At 36.0% G+C, this 21376-nt stretch overlaps 3 protein-coding genes across 6 annotated transcripts in view; 2 read left to right on the top strand and 1 right to left on the bottom strand.

The window, feature by feature from the left end:
- LOC113677250 (stabilin-2) overlaps positions 1–7117 on the top strand; it is a 48480-nt gene extending 41363 nt beyond the window's left edge. For all 3 annotated transcript variants that reach the window (XM_089207669.1, XM_089207667.1, XM_089207668.1), the window contains 11 exons: positions 207–296; positions 598–672; positions 782–826; positions 1370–1399; positions 1547–1678; positions 2474–2620; positions 3128–3238; positions 3669–3734; positions 4376–4418; positions 5011–5047; positions 5173–7117. In XM_089207669.1, coding sequence (XP_089063795.1) covers positions 207–296; positions 598–672; positions 782–826; positions 1370–1399; positions 1547–1678; positions 2474–2620; positions 3128–3238; positions 3669–3734; positions 4376–4418; positions 5011–5015 — 744 coding nt within the window. In that variant the 3' untranslated portion in view covers positions 5016–5047; positions 5173–7117. The remainder of the gene's footprint in view (positions 1–206; positions 297–597; positions 673–781; positions 827–1369; positions 1400–1546; positions 1679–2473; positions 2621–3127; positions 3239–3668; positions 3735–4375; positions 4419–5010; positions 5048–5172) is intronic.
- Positions 7118–8219: 1102 nt separating this feature from the next.
- LOC113677251 (YY1-associated factor 2) lies at positions 8220–12127 on the top strand. The gene is made up of 4 exons (XM_027194035.2): positions 8220–8363; positions 8702–8827; positions 10336–10446; positions 10938–12127. The coding sequence occupies exons 1-4, from the start codon at positions 8329–8331 to the stop codon at positions 11167–11169; spliced, it is 504 nt and encodes a 167-aa protein (XP_027049836.2). The 5' UTR covers positions 8220–8328; the 3' UTR covers positions 11170–12127.
- Positions 12128–12133: 6 nt separating this feature from the next.
- LOC113677252 (E3 ubiquitin-protein ligase RAD18) lies at positions 12134–21307 on the bottom strand. Of its 2 annotated transcripts, none has more exons than XM_027194036.2 (16): positions 21107–21307; positions 20939–21020; positions 20660–20721; positions 19862–19932; positions 18982–19111; positions 18414–18726; positions 18016–18115; positions 17664–17846; positions 17197–17311; positions 16485–16557; positions 16191–16273; positions 15256–15319; positions 14853–14945; positions 14443–14741; positions 13818–13864; positions 12134–13524 (listed from the first exon to the last, which is right to left on the bottom strand). In XM_027194036.2, exons 1-16 carry the CDS (start codon positions 21194–21196, stop codon positions 13404–13406), a joined length of 1926 nt encoding a protein of 641 aa, XP_027049837.2. In that variant the 5' UTR covers positions 21197–21307; the 3' UTR covers positions 12134–13403. The 2 variants fall into 2 exon arrangements, with proteins under 2 accessions (XP_027049837.2, XP_089063800.1); XM_089207674.1 differs by having other exon boundaries at positions 17664–17843.
- Between the last annotated feature and the right edge of the window lie 69 nt (positions 21308–21376).

The raw sequence follows: 21376 nt of genomic DNA, 5'->3' as shown, positions 1-21376 counted from the left end.
ACACTTTCTAATGAGGGCGATATAAATTGTGTTGTTTCTGGAGAATACTTCCTCTTTTAGTCCAGGCTGAGTGACACTCTGGACCACGACTTGGGACCACAACTGCATTCATGAGTCGTTGCTAATAATTCAGATGCTCTCATCGATTGATGCCTATTAGAGGGTTTTGTGTCATAATAGCCCTTGTTTTTTTTATTGATACTTAGGGAGAAATAGTCGTGAATGGTGTCGCTCATATCAAGGGAGACATCCCTGCAACCAATGGTCTCCTACATTTCATCGATCAGATGATACCAGTAAGTAAATAAATGACTTATTGACTCTGATATTAACAAATGTTACCAACATATGTAAGTGAGGGAAAGTGCAAAAATAAATTCATTTACGATTGTTGCATGATTTTTAAATTGTATTAAATTGTATTCAATACAATTTCGATCGAAAAATGGCAAAAAGTTGAGGAATCTAGAATTTAATTACTGTCTAGAAATAGGCTTTTGAGGATAACAATTTGATAGTTAATATATAATGACAGTTATCAGGGCCACACCTTTAGCAAATCCCCCGCATTTGATATTTAAACATAATTTTTCATAGTATGTTGGACCTCCTCCACCTACTACCCCAGTGGAACCAACAAAACGAACAGAAACCCCAGGAAAACCAACCACGGTATGTTTCAGTCACGTTTTTTACTCATGTCAAAGGTAAAAGATCCACTTTCTAGAGTCGAACTGAATTAACGTGCCTCGTGTTTTTAACGTTTTCATTGTATTTACAGAAAATAACAACGAAAGAAACTACAGCTTCAGCAGTTGGACCAAAGGTAATGATGTTTTTGATAAGGGGGGAGAGGGTTGGGGCGATTAAAGTTGGTCACTTACAGGCTCAAGCACACCTCGCGATATGGAAGGGATATCTGATCTCTATCCATCAATTCTTCCCTCTAAGAAATTCCATAATTTTTCACTTTAAAATTGTTGCAATTTTTCTAAACCCCCCCAATTTTATTTCAACGTTTATTCTGTCGAGGATCATGGGTCAATGGAGATATTTTTTACTCAAGTGAAATTTGTAGAGGCCTAAACTTCAGACATGCATCATGAAGAAATAATTTTATTTTACACGCTCATAGTGTCAGCTTTCCTTTCACAAATACGCTTTCGTTACTTTTTCCATACATTCCCCATTTCAATGTGTCGGACCACATTTTGTCCTTATTCTTCGTCAAATAGCTCCTTTTATTCATTTGATCTCCACAAATGCCATTCTTGAAAGTACACAAGGTAACCGAGTGTTATGTAGAATTCATCAGTTTTCAAGACTGAATGCTGACAATTTTACCTGTGTTTGCCGTTACTTTTTTCAGTCGGGAGGTGAAAGTGCTGCAAGAAAGGAGGTACCGCTTTTTTTTTGTTAATGTTGTTTTTGTTTGTTTGTTTGTTTGTTTTGTTTGTGTTTTTTAAATTTCATGAAGTTTCTAGTCTAGGCTTGTGAAATCTTATGTTTTTTTTCTTTCTTTCTTTGTTCTTTTTTGTTTTGGAAGAGATATGGTATTGGTAGAGGAGCTATTGCTGGTATTATCATTGGCATCATAATATTTGTGATGTTGATCGCTGTTTTAGTTTACTTTGCAAGAAAGAATGGCTTCCTTTCCCGCCGAGCATTTTACAAAAAGGTAATTGAACTTTGTTAGGGAGAAATTAACGAAACTTAGAACCCAAAATCAAATTCTTCTTGGCTTCTTCTTTAGTTTTGATAGTAATCTGGGATCGTAATTTCTTTTTCCTTCGCTCTGCACTGAAATTGGAAGAAAACACTTGCGTCTCTTTTCCCATGAGAGATCAAGACAGAATTTCTCCTTACAATATCAACTCAATAGCAAGGAGACAAGTGATGAGAATAAAGAAAAACATCAATCAGGGAATCATTAGTTGATCTGATACCAAATTCTCCAAACTAACATCATAAGAATTGTACAGCAGACAGTAAGGAGAATTACTAATAAGATCTTGTTAGTGAAAGGGTTAACCAATCAAATTCAAAATTAAAACCATGGGGGACTAAATTATCTGACCTTTTCATCCTTCAGGCTTCTTTCATCTTTGTGATGTTCGTTCTTTGTTATGACAAATACTTTACCATGCAAAACTAGAATTGCTGTTAATGTGAATACTCTTAGAGGTATAATAGAAAAATTAAACCTTACACCGTTTATTTATCGCTAAACACCATAATAGGAATTTGTTACTGTGCCCTGCACATGATTGTTTATAGTCTTTTGTACTTATGAAATTTTTATTATTTTCAGTATTTTGTAATTGCACGTGCGCACTGTAAACGAGTATGCTGAATGCTCCTAGGCGTTATGTAGATAAATAAACTATCTATCTATTTATCTAAGTCCAAAGCGCCTTTTTAGTCCACGTATCTCGTCTTCGTGAAATAGTTTCTTGTGTTTTCTGTTTCTTAGCAAGCAGACACCGTTCAGTTTAGTAACGAAGCTTACAACGAACATTCTATGATGTCATTTGATAATGCTCTGTTTCATAACATGGAGGATCCCTTGCAAATGCCTCCACTGGATATACCTATTGACGATAAACGGCCTCTACCACAGGTATGATTAGGGGGTACTGTCAGTGTTATGAGCTGAAGACAAATTTGATGCCAAGCTGTAGTTCATCGCATATTTGACGGAATGAAGTTTCTGGGTGTGCTGTCAGTTTTATATTTATTGCGTCATTCTTAGTAGTAATACCCGGCGGTATAGCGGAAAACCGAAAAAAAGAGCGTGGTCACGTGGGAGGGGTGTGGTCACGTGACTACACCTTCCCACGTGACCACGCTCGTTTTTTCGGTTTTCCGCTACACCGCCGGATATTGCTACTTTTCTTTCTTGATTATAGGTTTATCTACTTTTTCTTATTCATGCACTTATCTCTTCATTTATTTATTTATTCCTTCATGTCATAAGCATTTTCGAAAGAAAAGAAATGGTAAGAATTTTTGGGTAACATTGCAGTGTAAGAACTGTATGGATTGCTAGTTTGATTTCTGTTATGAGTATCTTTTGTAAATAATATCTTTCGCTCGTTTGATTCACGTTAATAACATTTGTTTGCAGGATTCAGGAGGAGAACACATGGATTTTGACAATCCACTCTATCGTGAAATGTCTGGCTTAGACCTGCCACAAAATCCAAATGACATAATTTTCTTGCCAGACTCTAATACGGTACGTTTCCTGATTAAACTAGAAAAATTCAGGGGATACTATAACAACTACCAAATGTTGCTGCAGTAGTTTGTGTTTCTTGGCCAGGGTTATTAGCGGCTACCTGTTGTACCCTGTGCACCAGATCTCCGTTTCCTTGTATCTAAGCAGCTCCCCTTTGTACAACCAGTCAAGTAAAAAAAGTTTTACTTTCCTTTCCTTGTCAATGTTCTGCTGTTTGAAAAACAAATTACGTAAGATTTTTGGAAAAAATTCAGTGATCTCCAACCTGAAAAAATTGGCTCCCAAAAAATACAAAAATCACCGATCCACAAGAAATGAAAATTCCCGCGAGGGTTTAAATGGTGAACGCCATAAATTTGGAGGTAGACTTAGTTCTTTTATTCATTTCTTTATCTGTTTTTTCTTTTCTTCTTCGTTATTTTTGCAGGCTTCATCTGATACGGGTGTCAAAAATTTTTCCAACCCACTCTACGATGGGAAAAGGACTGTAAAGGTAAACGTATGAAATAACCGCTACCTTTGAGACCCAAGAACTTTTATAACTTACGGCGCCAACCACTGGTCAGGAATGGCCCGTCAGACTGGTTCATTTAATATCAAGTTTTGTAATGGTATCAAGCATAAATTTTCCTTAATATTTAGTGGAAAATCTCAAGAAAAAAGAAAAGTCATCTTAAAATTTGCCGGTTTGTTCGTTTCAGTCCCAGCTTCTGATTCTTCTCCTTCACACCCGTATTAGGATGTCACGCAACGAGCCTTCTCGTTTGTTGTGTGACAACCTTGCAACTGCTGCCAAGGTGACTATCATGCAGCACACTTGATTACACACAGGCAGAAGATATCCCATAGTTTTCGCAGAAAAACAACTAAATAATGTGTTTTTGATGCTATTTGTATTGCCATCCGGTTGCCGTGTTTACCATCCCACAAGGGGGGAGTGGGGGGGGGGGGGAGGAGTTCACTCCTTTTCTTTCGCTATTTTGACAAAGGTCCTAAAAGGTCAAGATCCTCCGTTTGTTTTGTCAGGGACACTTCCTTACCCACCCTTACCCGGGTACGCTCCCAACCCACCCACCCCTTTTTTCCTCAAGATCTGGATCCACAACTAAATCAACTTTTTTGTTGTTATTTCAGTTTAACCTAGACCCCAAGTATCTTCCAGGTGAAGAAGACACCTGTAAGTAACCATTAAGAGTCAGATACGGGTACACTCTGTTATCTCCAGCATGTGGTAGTATCATGGAGGGTTTTTATTAGGAGAGATTCGTCATATCTTAACCCTTTACACCCTAACATCAGTTTGTACATTCTCCAAACTGTTCTTTATACATTTCCTAAGGTGCTGATGAAGAGAATTCGTTTGGCAATCAAGAGCTTCTTTAGTTGTGGATCATTTCCTTTATTTTCATGACCTTAATGTGTGATTCAGGTGTGATGCTGTAGAGAGAGATTAGAGTCCAGTCTCTCTTAGAGGTTAAAGGGTTAAACTCAAAGGATACAAACTCACACTTGAATAAGAGAGAGGAAAAAAAAAAAGAAATGGTATCGTACTGTTAGGCAGGTCTTGTTCGAGCACAGGGTTACATAAGCAAATTAAAACGGTTTAGTAGAAAAATAAAGAGAAGTCATTAACTTACAACAATCATTTGTGGGAATAGGACTTCTGAAAAATGTTATTTGTGATTTGGTTCTTAGCGCAAAAATGGCGCAGTTAAAAAAACTGTGATTCAATTTTTCGATGCCTAACTTGTTGCTTCGTTGCATTTTAGGCTAAGTGAGCTGTTTGGTTACACGAAGATAACAGTGGTGAGTTCTTGTTTTTTCAAAAAGTTTTAAAAAAGCAAATGTTAGTAGGTCGCTAAATTTACCAATCACAGAGCGCGTATCAAAAAATAGATATAATTCCTTATTCTTATTATTTTACTTTCCAGGTTTTTCCGCTTTCGCTGGTTACATTTCAAGGGACATCGGGAAGGATAGATATATTTTTTATGCCATAAATATCGCTACGTTAGTTTAGTGTTTTTATGTTGTTTTGTTTGTTCCTTTTTTTACTAACACTTAAACGTCGTGTAGATCTTTTTGTTTTTCTTGAGTGTGTGTGTGTGTTTTCTCTCCGTCAGTCATGCAAACCTTGGACTACTTTTCTGCACACTGCCTCAAATGGCGGCAACCCCCACATGTTTTGATAAGGGTGTGTAAACACGGAAAAAGTCCTCTTTTGCATAAATGTGCTATTTCCCCAATCACTCTCAATTTGCTCTATATTTCTTTCTTGCTTATTAACTACTTTATTTTTCGGGCTGAAATAACGCGTGGCTTGTTAACACTCTGCAAGGATTATCAAATTTTAAAGATGCTAGTCTCGGTTCTTTACAAATTTTAATTTTTTTTTTTTTTTTAATGTTGACGAAAGAGCCTAAGAGACGACTTTTATTTTTTTGCGAGGATACTGTCGCACTAAATTAAAAAAAAACGAAACAAAACAAAACAAAAGCAATTAATGCAGAAACCGAGCCTTACAAGGTTAAATACATCCTGGGGAAGAATACTAGATCCAATGTTACAAAATTGTAGGGTCGCGACGCTCTAGGAAGCCAATAATAGCTACCTATCAAAATTAAGGAGGCTGGTTGCCTAGGGAATAGGAAGGGAATCTTAGGGGCTTTCTAGAGGGGTTCAAAATTGGTGTCTTGTAAGAAAAAAAAGTGTATTGCATATACAGCACGAAAGGATTAAGCTGATAGACCGAATCTCCGTATACTTTTAATCTTGTATCAAAAGTCATCCGGGATTTTGATTTATTTGCTTTCTGACCTCTGCGTCAGCCTATTTGGCGATCCGGGATTGGTTATTGGGAGATTCCCCTGGGTAAAAAATAACTCCAATGGATTCCTTTCGGAGTGACCGTTATTCTCTTAGCTGGATTCCATTATGCTGTCCAACGTCTGTTTTTGAAATATTTTGTAAAGCAATGTCAGGTATGCCTGTGCCTTGACTTGGGAAATTTTTGTACACTGAGTTAAATTTGTCACTTGGGGGTTATGATTTTTAAAGTACTCGCTGTTAAAATTTTTTAAACATTTTACTTGATATGAACTAGTGGTATTAATAGTATTTTAATGGTAATGGTATTAATTATAAAAATTAATATTTTTTTAACGAATTTTACTCCGAAGTTGATTGAATTTAGTATGTTTCTAGTGAAAAAAAAAATGCGTTGATTACTGATTTCATCGAGGTTAAAATGTATGACTTATACAGAAAAATGTTTAAAACGAGTAGAAAAAGGGCAAAAAAGAGTTTGTTAAGTTCACAGAGCCGATACGACTCAACAGAGGTTTGACCCCAAAGGGTTGGTAATTTGTGGCAAAGATGTAGTAATTCTGTTTACTGTTTGGTTTACAATTCTTATGATGTTAGTTTAGATAATTTGGATTTGGATCAACTAATAATCCCTTGATTGATATTTTTCTTTATTCTCATCACTTGTCTCCTTGATGTAGAAATTCTGTCTTGATTACTCCTGGAAGTTAAGGACTATAGGGCCAAAACTAGAATGTCAGTTGCGTTAGAGAGAAATGTGTCAGAATCGCTTTGAGACTGTCTTTATAGAGGTATAGTTTAGCAATAAAATTCATATTATTCATAGCTTTATGAAAGCTACAAGCATTTAAGCTTCAAATCTGTAAAATAAGTGGGTAGATAATGAGTATAGCTTACTCTTAGTTAAAAAATATTAGGTCAAATCCAAGGTAGATGTTAAATTTATGTTTTTATTTAATTGCTTCGTAAACTCAATCGTAGAAACAAGAAATAAAATTACGTTCGCATTGTTGCTCTTCAGTATTTAAATAAATGACATGTTTGTCAGCATTTTGTTTTGCGAAGAAGAAAAGCACAAACGCACCCACAAGAACGCAGCACGTGATAGCAGGAAAGCGCGGAAGGATATGGCGGTCTAAGACAAATCACTTTTTTTGTCTCAAAACAACACTGAAAGGAAAAGCAGATAAACTACTAGCACCACTGCTTTTTAGCATAACTCATAGCGTGACTCAAAAGATATCCGCAGAAAAAAAAAACCCAAAAAAAAAACAGGAAAAAAACTGACACGAACAAAACAAGTCAGCAAGGAAAAGATACCCCAACAACAAGGCATGAACTCTAGGAAACAACCTCCTTTTGTTCCACCCCGCCGCTCCCCAGAATCCACATGATGCCAGGATGTTATTTTTTTGGTTGTTTCCATTGATTCTAGCGACAGATTACCCTGACAAAGATGGAGCACACGTAGTCTCAACACAAGACAGATTGCTAGCAGGTCATCATTACGTGCGCTGCAAGACACACTTCTACGCCCCCGGATAGATTCGAGACGAGTCGGGGAGGGGATTAGCGAGGATCTGGCACTAATAATCAGTGCCAGATCCCTTGCAGACCTCTCGCGGCTCGAGGCCTTATAACTTATCGTGGTCGGGCGAAGAATTTTTTTTTTTTTTTTTTTTTTTTTTTTTAAATTTAATGAGTTGAAAACAGCCTGGGGTTATGTTCTCCACGTGCACCTCTCTTGAGAGGACGGCGTTCTTTGTTTAAATTCTATCTTTGTCGCTTCGAGGAAACACAATTTATGAAGGAGAAAGACTTAAGTGAGTCTTCTTAGTCTCTACTCGGTGGTAGGGGCGAGAATTAGTTACAGTTTTTCATTAAGCGCACTTGAAAAAGTCGTTCTTTAAGGCTGAGTTTGTACAATTCTCAGAAAATTACAGTTTCACTGGGCTCGAACTTCAAAAATAATATTTTTCTCGCAATCTTTTTCCAGAATATTTGAAATTCCAGTGTTATTTCATTTCCGCTTGTAGTGGGAGAAATTTGCGCGGGTAGCTAGACTCGAGGGAAGTCACGCTTTCACAAGCCATATTAGGTAAGCTATTGTCGTGAGGTTCCGCCGGTCGTCCTGTTCTGTGATTGGTTATTCACTGTAAGCCGTGCCTGTATACAAACGAGAGCAGAAGATAACACTGAGAGAAAAATTCAAGTTAGAAATATATAGATTTCTCTATACTGGAGCTTCTTTTTCATGCAGTATGGAGGAGAAGGTGGAGAAGAAAAGCCCAGTCAAGTAAGGAAGCTTTTGGCGTTGTATTAGAGTCGAAGTTTGATACGATTATAGCGCGTGCTCCAAATCGAATTTGTGTCTCTTGAATCCTGTTGTTTTTGTTGGAAAACGAGCACTGCGAGACTATTGCGTGATTGTTAATCATATAAAGGTATCAAGAGTGAAAGAAAATGAAATGCTGGAGTCTAAGATGTTAGTAGATGTAAATATCTGCCCCTTCTATGCAGAAAAGCGACGATAAGTTTCAGAAAATAAAGGCAATCGACCAATCGAATCACTCGTGTGCAAGCTTAGAGCAGTTGAAATTTCTCGAGTGTTTGGACTGTTTTGTCTCACCACAGGATTCGTAAAGTGTTAAGGCCGAGCACAGATGAGAATTACTGGGACTGTAGTGTGTGTACGTACAGAAATGGAGCCGAAGCCTTTAAATGTGCGATGTGCGATGTTAGAAAGGGAACTTCAACAAGGTAACGCGTGGCACTAGAGTATTTGTTTGTTCTCTATAATTACTGTCTGCAGGACAGAAAATTACGGTCGCAATGTGTTTCCCATGCTTCACGCATCTGGAGTATGTTTTTGTTTTGTTTTGAATAGAAATGACAAAATAACATCAGGTTGAATCATTTCGAAGGGTGAAAGTAAAAAAATTGCAATTCGATATGGTTTTTGTGACAGATGATACAAAATCAAACGCCATGTGCATGAAGATCGAATACGATCTACCATAAGTCAACTTATAAAAGATTCGAAACAGATGCTTGTGGTCGAGTCTTAGCATTTTTGCGGTCAAACTTTCGCCTTTTGTAAATATTGCGCTTTCAATAATAAAAGCGTGACCCATTCCATGATTACAAGGGACCTTTTGTTAATTTATGATGGCCTTTAAAGGTTACTTTTGTAGTGTATCAATTCTCCCCACCCGACCCTCCTCGGAATGTGCATGTTATAACACTGTCTGGAATATCCGGACTGTTTTGCCTTAATGATGCTCAGAAACCTTAACTGTATGGATTTGTATTCAGTTTTGTTTGTTATTTTTAGGATGAATTGAAGAAGGGAGAAAAGCAGGATGTTTTCCTGTTTATTTTTTCCCCCTTTTAGAAATTCAGCATGACTGAAATTTCTGCTGGGAATTAATTTCTTCAGTTTCCTGTCTAAGGGACAGAATTTAAATTAGATAGGAAGTGATTAGTTTCATATTTACTTCTCAGAGAGTTGTAAAGATGAGAGCTAAGTGCTAGATGATTCCTTGATGAACAATTGGAATGATTTTGAATACATGCAACATGTGACTCACAGAGTTTTTTATTTGACTTAAGGGAGAACATTGTTTTGCCTTTGTATTTATGTGGATCAAAGACAATTCAAATAATTATGATTAGTTAAATTAAATTAAAAAATTTTCATGTTAGGTGATAATTGGATTTTAGAAGTTTATTTTTAACTCTTTAACTCCCAGGATCTCATTAGTAATATTCCTTTCTATCTGCCATATAATGTTAGTTCAGAGAATTTGCTATCAGATCAACTAAGAACCCTCTAACTGATATTTTTCTTTATTCTCATTACTTGCCTGCTTGATATTGTATTGATATTGTAAGGAGAAATTCTGTCTTTTATTTATTTATTAGCTTTGCTAACAATACTTACAATGGTAAATTAAACTAACAATAACGGGCAGGCAACCACAACAGCGATAGCCAATTACTGTGGTCCCAGGAGTATTAAAATAGCACAATGATTACATCAATAATTAATAATTAAGAACAGCATGGAGTTGGTGTTGTTTTCAAGCTACAACATGAATTACATTTTGTACAGATAGTTTTATAAGTCCAGGGATTGTCAATGTCATAGATCTCTTGATCACTCATGGTCACTCATGGGAGTTTAGGGGTTAATCCTTCTGTTAATTGTGGGAGTTTAGGGGTTAATCATTCTGTGTCACTAATATTTATTTTTGTTGCATTACCAGGAAACCAAAACTTAATTCTCAGTTAGTAGCTCAGCAAGTTGCTCAACAGTTTGTTACATCACCTCCTCCTTTAAAAAAGGCTGTGGCTAAAAGACCATTTAAAAAATTAAGGTAAGCAGCACAAACTTTAATAGAGTATATTGTTTGGGCAAAATTAGAGCTTTTTATGTACTTTGGACTTGCACAGAAATAAAATGACTGCCCACTTTTTTCTGTAGCACACACCTTGGATGAGAGTTGGAGAATCCTCCAAGCTCTGGTCTCCTGACTTAATCCCAAGTTCTCTCCCTAGTAGCAGGGAATTGTTTTGATTTTTCTAACAGTTTTCTGTTTACAACTTACTCACATAATTTTAAGAAAAGTCAAGGTAGCCAGCTTTTTAGCCACCAGTTGGCACTAAATGAGAACCATTAGCCTATGAGATTGCCTTGCTATTCCCATTTTGTACCCTTTTCTACTTGTTACAACCCCCTTATTGTAGAGAAATTCAAGATACCAGCAAAAATGTGGAAGGAAATTATTCAGCACCCACCCACCCAAATGTTCTACCACATGGGAATGTGAAATGATTCATATTTATCTAAAACCTTTTAATTTTATAGGCCTCGACTCAAAAACATTGACAGAAGCAGTGCACAGCACATGGCCGTCACCGTAGGAAACATCACTGTGATTATAACAGATTATAAACTTTTAAAACCTGAAAATTCACCCTCTGTCACACCAGACAGGAATTCACCCAGACCACTATCAGAAGATGGCACAGACCCAGGGCCATCTCTTGGTTCTGAATTTACAAGTAATGGATTAAATAATCAGGATGACAGCTCCTGACAAAAGAATGATTTTTATATTGGTACAGTAATTATTAGGAACAATTTGTATTTTTTGTGTCATTAGAGGGGATCAAGAATCTTTTTCTGTCTTATGATTTCTGCTAAACAAAATCCCGTTCAAAAGCTGTTGGTAAGACAGTCATTGCTCTTTATACAGACACCTCTGTCAGAGGTGCTTTCACCTCAAGAAAGAACAGTAAAGATGGTGCTGCCATTTCAATGTTCAATTTGTCAAAACAGTTTGGAATTGAGACACAAAGTGGTCTCTCAAGTGCCCGTTTTACAGAGAATCGACTTAACATCTCTTTCTAACAAGTTTCAAAGAACACTGCATATGTGCATCAGTGTATTCTCACTAGCTAAAAAAAACTTGCTTTGTGCCTAGTAGGAGAGCAAGCCTGTTTTCAAAATGTAATCACCCAAATCAGGGTAATAGTTAATTAACTCAGTTTTTATGTGCCTTTGATTCGCAATGAAAGGTTTAAATTACACTGTGCTTTCTTTCTTTCATGTAGTATGTTTTGTTTGTTGTCATCAGTAAAAACTATTGAAAAGGTGGGTATGACAGCTATTTACCATATAGATAGGAAATGATTCATAAAATAACTGAGAGATTGGAAAATGGTAGAGAAAGAAATATTGATTCAAACTTTAGGTGGTGATTTAAAGAAAACAATGAAAGATTTCAAATATTCTTTTTTAAAAAATTTTCTTACATTTCTCAATTATTAGGATGTTACTAATTTGTTGGTGTAGCTCTATTTGTTTAGTTCATGGGGTAATATGAAACTTGTGTGAAGGCTTTTGCCTGGAAATAACTGGCATTACAGTACATTAAATAACATTTTTACAATTTTTTCTCAGATCTCAGTTCTCTTCCCATATTAAGTTGTCAAAGTCCATGATGGCCTAACAAACTTAAAAACAATTAAACAAATGATCATAATTGTCATCAAGTCTTGGTGTGCTCATTTCTTTACCTTTAATCAATCCTTTGCATAAATAAAAAAAGAAACTGTATAAACATATTTTGGGGAGAAGCATGTACTTTAAATATGGAGGGAAAGTGTGTACTAGACTACAAGTAGTCCCTCCTTTTCAGCAATGTCTGTTGAGCCAGTAAAAGAAAAACAGGGAAAAAATTAATGTTAGCGTGCCATGGGAAGTTCTTGGAGTGACCTCGATGCACTGCAGGAGCTCCATGAGTGAGGCTACTTTTCAAATGCCTCACTCGTGTAGCTCGCATGATGGACTTTGCTAAAGTGGAGGACTGCTTGTAGTTGAAGTGTCTTGGTGTGTACATACAGAAGGACTGTGAGAGGGGTGGTGTTCTTGGACACACTGATGAAAAAGCAAGAACAAAGTAATGCAAAGAAGACTGAAGAGAATATAGTCCACAATGCTTTTCTTAGAGCCTTTCATTGCTCTTTCACACCTAGTGCTTTATACATTGGGTCGGAATTCAGTATTTGACCTGTTGCTTTACAGGAAAAATAATATTCTACATTAGACTAAATTTCTTACCAATAGTAGTAACCTGTGCCTCATTTATCACACTATTATTATTAAAAAACATTTCAGAATTATATATTTCTTCAGTTATTTACAAAGGCTGGGGAGTAATGCTATACAGCTCTTCACTGCGTCAGAAATTAACAGATTTTTCAAAATTAAGTTGTTACTTTGACCCATTTTATCCTGCTCATAGACATCAATTTTAACTGCTTCTTTGAGGAATATAAAATGTATTCTGCATCACTGAATGAGCTTTACAATCAGTAGATGAATTTTGAATAGCAATTTAAACTTTTTGAACTAATTATAATTTAACTTTGCAAACTGATATTTTCAAATTTGGACACAGCTGAATGGGTAAGGATATTTTTGATGGAAGTATTCAAGACACACCTAGTCTTTAAATACAGTTTCTCACAATTGAATTGATATAGACTTCAAAATCTTCTACAATGAATTTCAAGATTTTCATATTTAAAACAATTTGTGGCTTAATTTGTACTTCATTCTCCTTGCACTGATGTAGTTTCCAAAAAAAAAAGGGGGGGATGAGAATTAGGAATATAATTAATTGTAAAAATAACATTTAAGTATATACATGTAACATCTCTCCTCACTTGCCGACGATATCAGTTGAGATTTACCTTTCTGATCAAAGAGGTTAGGAGGTTAATGATTATAAGAATTAAAATTTTGCACTATAGAGCAAAACCTACATTAAAACAGGTTAGATTTGACTTTTTTATTCTTAAAAAATGTCAGTTGACACTCCTCATCACTGTCGGTATCCTTGTCTGTTCTTTCATCTGTTATTTTTGAACCAACTTTTATCACTGGGCTGCAATGGGAACCATGAGATAAAGCAGTTAACCTTTTACACTCTCAGATCATTTTGCATATTCTCCATACTCTACTGTAAACATTTCCTGAGGTGCTGATGAGGAGAATTTGTTTAACAATCAAGAGCTTTTTTAGCTGGTGATCATTTCTGTTTTTCTCATGACCTTAACATCAGATTCAGGGATGAAGTTGTAAGGAGAAATTAGATGTTCGTCTAAAGGTCAAAGGGGTAAGCAAAGAGTGTAAATCAACAATGAAACCTACAGTACATGTGTAATAATTATAAGATACCTTTCTGGAATAACACTGGGATCCTCTGATTCTTCATCTTTAAGGTCCTTTTGAAGCAAAACAAGCAAACCCACCATCACACATGTATCATGTTTTATCTTATTTCCATTTTCATTCTGCAACAGGTTCAGGTTCAGTCATTACAAAAAAAACTGCTTTAAAAATTTATCGACCCCCTTAAAGCATAAGAAATTTTTTTCAAGTACAAACTTTTTTAACTCAAAATTTTTCAGGAAAAAAAAACCTAGAAAAATAGGAGGAAAAATTTTTTGGTAGTCCAAGTATCATGCGTTAAATTGTTGTGTCAACCTTCACTAATATTCTTTGTTTCAGGGGCAATTTTTGTGGTCAGCATTACATTTTATCAGGCAATAGTCAACTATAGGAAGCTTATTCTGATTTCTTTTGATTTTCCTATTTTCAGTGACCTTGTGATTTTGAGTTGACGCATAGTAAATTAATAAAAAAAAATGTTGAGCTCCAAAACATGGAGGTTCTTTAATCAAAGTTTCCCCATAGTGTCTTCTTCTTGTATTTCTCTCTCTCCCTCTCTCTGGAACAATTTTGTCAAAACAATAATTAAAGTATTACACAATTGCATTGATCAATCAAAATGACAACTTACCCAATCATCATCCTCTAAGCCTAGTGATGGTGTACCTGGCTCATCCTCCTCCAAGGACACCAGACTTGGAGAAGATGGCGGCTCTGGGATGACTGATGAAGTCCTGCTGTTGCCATCTTTTGATAAACCTGGAGCAGCAGTGCTTTTCCTAAAGAAAGGTGGATATGTTTGATCACTTGATTGTGATATCCTTCTGCTTTCCATGATTTCCTGCTCATAAGTGTCACTTTTATCTTGGTCTATCTTGCCCACATCTTCATCAGTGGGGTCAGTCTTTAACACCTCCAAACTTTCACTTTCTGTGAAAAAAAAAGTTAAAATATCAGTACTTAGCTCAGCCTAAAAACCCAAAATTTCAGCACCAGCAGCAAATTTACACTAACACTACTAAATGCAGCTCTTCCACTAACCTGGAGTCTTTTTGGCAGATTTATTTCTTTGCCCTTTCTTTCTCTTTTGCATATCAGCTATCAGCTTTTCAAACTCATTTTTATGTTGATTCACTGACAAAAAAGTAAAGATGTTCAGATAACAATGATCGTGATACAATTTTTTCAGTAATTACTTGCATGAGAAAAGAGTGAGAAATTGACACTGAAAAAACAACTAAACATTATGGTTGAAACATGACAACAGGTCACAATATTAAATGTGGGAACCCTGTGCTACATCAACAGTGATGACACAGCTTCCCAACCAAGATAAAACTCTGTCTCAATAAACCCAATACATATTGGCTGACTGATTTACACTGCAACCACAAACTTCAAGCAGTCAAGTAAAACTTAATTCAAGTGAGGGCTGACAACTTACAGTATTCCTGACGAACTTGGTCCATCTCCTCCTCGCTTTGATCTTTTGTAAAATAAACTCCATGCTTTGGAACCAAATGTAGAAAAGGAAGTTAGAACATCTACATTAACCAGGTAATTCACTGATGAAAAAATTAAAGGAAAAGGATTTCTAGAATTTATGTATAACATTTGCAATTTCACATCACTCAAAAATGCATGTATACTGCACATGTAGGTCCATGCTTACAAAAATGCATGTAACACTATGGAAAACTATAATATAGATTTAGCCAAGCCTAAAAGCAGAGCTCACATTTTTTTTCCTGCACGTCCCAAGGGCACAATGCCTTGCCCCAGCCAGGACTAGAACCTGGGTTGACCAACTCGGAGCCCAGTGCACTGACCACTGGACTACTGGACAAAGCCATGGCGTTGGTGTGCCTGCATAGTACAGTTGACCATGCATGTTATAAGAAGCACCTTGTATGGTCGGTCGTACGGTCGTACAGTTGTGCGGTCGTACGGTCATATGGTCATACAGTTGTACAGTTGTACAGTCATACAGTCGTACAGTCGTACAGTCTTACGGTCATATGATCATAAGTCCAAATTTTTTCGGCTTGATGGGTTACTACTACCATTTTGTATAATTATGGGGCTACGCTCTGCAAGCTCTGCTACTAAGCTGTTCCTTCCCAAAGAACTGCAAGAACTCTTAAAGAATTACATGGAAACACTAATCATACTATTACTAAAGTATTTATAGCTTTTTTGTTCTCAAACTGATAATTTTTTTGTCATTTCCATGGCTTTCCATAACCCACACAAGAAATTCCTAGCTTTCTTAGCCCATACAAACTCTGTGGAATTTTTTCATCACCTGAAAACCAGTCACTAAACAAAAGCAAATAATTCATTTGCATTAAATTATTTTCAAACAATTTATTTACATACAGATGTGGGAGCTTCAGCAACAGATGCTGCCTCTCTCTCCTTTGTTAGCTCAGCTTTTTCCACTTCCCTTACAATTTGTGCAGCTGTGTGGGAAATTGTTATTACCTTATCAGTATTGAGGACTTATGAAGTTACTCCTCATTGAAATCCATAATATGTCATTGGATAATAAAGGAAAGTGTTAATAATTAGTGATAATTCTAGCACATAAACTTTTCATTGAGGACTGTCAGATGAAGAATAATTTGAATAATTTATGTACCCATATGATGAAGGAGGTAATTTATTGGTTACCTGTCATGGGCTTTTCTGAATCACACTGTGAATTGTAAAGCATTACAAACTCTTGATGTCTTTTGATAAGTGTCTGAAAAAGTAATAAAAAAAGTACAAAAAAATCAATCAAATTCACAGGGGACTCTAAAAAAACATTAACCAGGTGTCTATATAATGAGCAGCTTATGCTACCATGACAAGACAAAAACTTTTGAAATGTTATGAGATCCTGAGGACAATGCTTGTTGCAAAACTTGTCTGATACCACTGGAATGCTGTGTTTTTAGGGTCATACTTCAGATATAACAACACACAAGATCAATATTAATTAAACATAACTGTCATAATTTTCTTCACATTTATTCAGTGTGAATAGAAGAAGCACATGCAATGAAAGACTCATTGAGTTGTTAACCCTTCAGCTCCAAAGATCTAATTATTAATTCTCCCCTCTTTAATTCACTGCTATGCATTTCCTTGTAAATTCAAGGTTAGGTTAAGATAACTTCTACCTGATAAGTCTGAGTATTCTCATTACCTGTTTGCTGGATAATGTCTGGGTATTATAGGGAGAAGTTGTATGATAATCACTTTTGGGAGTTAAAAGGCAAAAAGGTTAAATAATTTCTTTGATCTTGATCAATTGGTGAACTCTCTCAGTGATCAGCTGGTCAATGCTGAAATTCATATTATTGTGTTACCAACATGTAGCACCCTATTGAGTACTTACTGTTCGATTTCCCTTTGTTGATAAATTCCATTCTTTTAATCTTTTTAGTAATTCCTTGTCTGACATGACATTGTATACAAGTTTTGGAAGAGGCTTTCTTCTCTGAATCATTCGGCTAAAGAGAAATCAGAGATCAAAAAAAATAATCGTAAAAATTAAAAACAAAATACTACCAACAAATTAATTGCTTTTAGTGCCAAAAAAATTGAGTGTCAACCAGTTATATGTGTGTAACAGTATTTGCCCTCAAAGAGAGAACACATTTTCCTGGATAAAGAATGAAGGGGGGGAGGAGGGGAGGGTTGGGATTGGGAGGGGGGTAATGTCAGTGGGATTGCAAACCTAAGCTGACTGACAACATGTTGGCAAAGAGACAGCAAAACAGTCAACAAAGAATAAGCCTCCAGTTATTCTTTGTGGATCATTTTGCCATTTTGTTTTGTTTTATATTTGAACCATTGACTTACATCAAAGCATTAGAGCCTTTAATTGTCATGTTGGATGATACTGCTGCGAAGGAAACTTCTTGCTCTGTTGTAGATGATCCTGGTTCACTACTTGAACAAGCAGGTGAATCTTGCAGCCCTACATCAACTGGACTCTTGCGCTTGCTTGATTTACTAGTTGAGGGTTCACTTGATTTTTTCCTGCTTTTTAGTGGAAAATGGTATCACCAATGTAGATTAGTTATCAAAATACTTACAGGTCTATTGATGTCACTGACACTATTCATGAGTATAAGTTAAGTTTCAGTTTTTACGTTTCTAAACTAATTCCTTATAATTATGAACACACATAGACATAGATTTTTTAACATACATTCGTAAAGAACTTTTCTTTTCTGTTCTGTTAAGGCAAACATCAAGATGAGAATTAATTTTCCTGTGCAGGATCATGTCACCACAAACTGGACACTCAGCTGATAAACAAAAGAAAATTATATCTTCATAAGCATGACTGAAGTATTTACCAAAGACATACTGTACATGTAAAATTTTCAGCCTAAGAAGAAATTTTCAGTCCTAAGAAGAACCAACCACAGTCATTATCAGGACAACTCTTAACAACACCAACAGACAACACAACCAATTTTACCAAAAACATAGAAAGACTTAAAGTACATGTACTTGAGATTCTTGGTACTGTTACACTACTGAAACAAGGATTAGCTACAGTAAAATAGGCCTTCCAGCTAAGAACCTCTTCCTCCTACTGACCTAACTCTGGATCTTGTGGCTGTGATGGTTGTCTTTCATCAGATCTATGTTCACTGATGCTAACTGGCTGTGGCTCCGATGGCTGTGATTCTGATGATTGTGGTTCTGATGATTGTGGTTCTGATGGCTGTGGTTCTTGCACTTGTTTTTCCATTTCAATGACTGCAACCTCTGGGGTTGATTGTCTGCTTGAGTTTTCCTCCTTATCATTTTCAGCTACTTCAACCAGAATCAAGTCTTGTTCATTCTCTGCATCAAGTTTCTGTCTCTTTGTGTCTGGACTTGTAGAGGTTGTATTGTTTTGAGAACTTGACTGAGCATTTAAGATAAAACACTTTAAATTAGACAAAGAATATAAACTACTACTGACATGCATTTTAAACTACCTTATGCAAACTACTCGAAAAAGACCAAAGTTCTTAACATTTAATCTTGCAAGGAAATAATTGAAGGAAATTCTGCAAGGGCTCAATTTCTTGTCAGGGACTCACCTTTGTTTCTTGATAGTCACATGAAGCACTTGTTAACTAAGAATCTGTTCATCAAAAAATTTGACAACAAAGAATACCTTTCTCCTTTTTGTGTTTTTTTTAGAGGTGTTGATGCTTTTTTCGTTTTTTGCTTCACCACCCTTTTTGGTTCCAGACTGTAAACTTGTGACCTGCACTGTAGTTGTTGTTAGTTCCAGGAGTTTTGTTCTACAACAAATATGGAATAAATAATAATAAGGTTACAACTAAGATGATCATTTCTAGCAATATAATGAAATGATCATAAGGGTACTTAGGGCAACCGCAAATTTACTGTACTCTTTTTGTCCATGCATGTATATAGTCTGTATGCCATCTCTTTGAGATTTCTTGCTTACTGTAAACAAAATGCCCTACATACAGTCAGTCACCTACAAAGACAGACAAATAGTCAGACTGACTGACTGACAGACCAAGTGACTGACATACAGACTGAATGACTGGCAAACCGACTGAATTACTGACAAACAGACAGACAGACAGACAAAAAGATAAATTAACATACAGACTGAATGACTGACAGACCAAACAACAGACACACTAATTGACAGATAAACAGACTGAAAGATTGACAGACAGAAAAAGACACAGACTTACAGACAAATTGACTAACTGAATAACTGACAGACTGTGTAGCCCACTAATATTAACTTATTTACTGAATGACTAACAGACAGAGACTAAGTGATTGACAGACAGATCATAAGACTAACAAACTGCCTGACCTACTAATTGACTGACTTGCTTGTTGAGTGATTACCAAAGAGGTAGACTAAATGACTGTCTCAGACTGACTGACTGACAGACCAATACACTGCTTTATTGACTCACTAAATGATTGACTGACTGGTTAACTGACTGACAGACTCAGTGATTGACTGAATGAACCACTAACCTTAGAGAGGTTAGGTTACATACCTGACTTTTATGAAATTTTTGACTAATTCATCCAATACCCTATTATTTTTCAAACTAAGAGGAGTGACTTTCTGAAAGAAAAGACATCATGTATTGAGAACATTATAAAAGCACTTGTACCAATATTAGTAATATTACTACATAGGACCACTAAACAATGTGAAAGTACTGTAATCAGGTAACATAATTCGATAAAATTTCTGCACAGCCCCACACTACATTATGCATTCAGTTCTTGACTAGAGAAAATAATGACAAAAACAATACATTTCTATTGGGAAAACAGATTTGTTTTACAATAGTACAGGGCTGTGCAGAAACTTTTCCCATAATTCTAGCAACTTATTAGATAATTAATCGATGAATAAAGACAGAATATAGAAAGTAATTGAAGAGTGAGTGTCTCCACTAAATAAATACACAACAAAAGAGAAAATGTTTCAAGATGTAAATTGAACCAGCCATGCATCTGTCCATAATAACAATTAATATCCATGTATAAGAAGTGCATACTCTGTATTCACTGGGAATGATATGTTTGAGATATGAAATATCCTTAATAATCACCATAATGATATATTACTCTAAAAGCTTTACAGAAAAATTGGAGAGACATCAAACCAGTACTTAAACTTATATACTGTCATCTCAATTATAGATGGTTACATGTTCATCTAATTTTGTCAAACGTGTTAATAAGATGTCATACATGTACATCGTCCATAGCTATGCTTCATATACCATTATACAGAGCAAAACTGACAGCAACGTGTCATGTAAAAGCATAACAGTACTCACCAAGGAACAAGTGGGGCACTTTGTGTCATAACTGAGGGATCTCCTGATGCAAAGTGAGCAATCTGAAAAGAGAATGAAGCGGGATATTTCTCCTTATATCTATGGTATGAATGCTACAGATGTTTAAGTTGCCACGTCCTATCCTTCAGCTTAAAATTGTCACCCACACAAGGAAAGGCTGAGTCCCCCTCTCAACGTTTCTCTCGAATGTACATGTATACAACTTTCACAGATTTAATTAATTTTTCATTACTTCGAGGTAAGTAAAATTCAACCTACAGTTGTGGGAGCATTCTGGAGTTATCAATGCGACGTCAAAAAATTCGTAGCAAATAGAACATCGCAGCAGATTGTCGATCGTCTGAAAAATAAGAATTTGAAAAAATCACACAAATGGAACAAAGTAGCTTTTTTTCGATGTTGAGACAGATATTTGTAATAAGATACCCTCATTTCTCGTAGAGATTCTGGCCAGTCTGACGGACTCCACTCTGCTAGCTTAGCTGAGGATGTTCTCTTTTCCGTAAAAGACAACATATCTGCGAGATCACCTTGAAAATACACAGAAAATTTTTTAGAGAAATTCACTTACTAAGAGCCGCCATATTGATACAAGAATTTGGCGCGCGATTATTGTGTATTTTCATTGGCTGAAGCAAGACTACCCACCATGCATTTTTAACTTCTTGTTTTCTATAAGAAGCTGTCACTGGTGAA

The sequence above is a fragment of the Pocillopora damicornis genome, chromosome 5, assembly GCF_964200805.1.
Source record: "Pocillopora damicornis chromosome 5, jaPocDami1.2, whole genome shotgun sequence".
In the NCBI taxonomy this organism is placed as follows: domain Eukaryota; kingdom Metazoa; phylum Cnidaria; class Anthozoa; order Scleractinia; family Pocilloporidae; genus Pocillopora; species Pocillopora damicornis.
The sequence above is the reverse complement of the archived record's forward strand: the minus strand, read 5'-3'. Positions and strand labels throughout refer to the sequence as shown.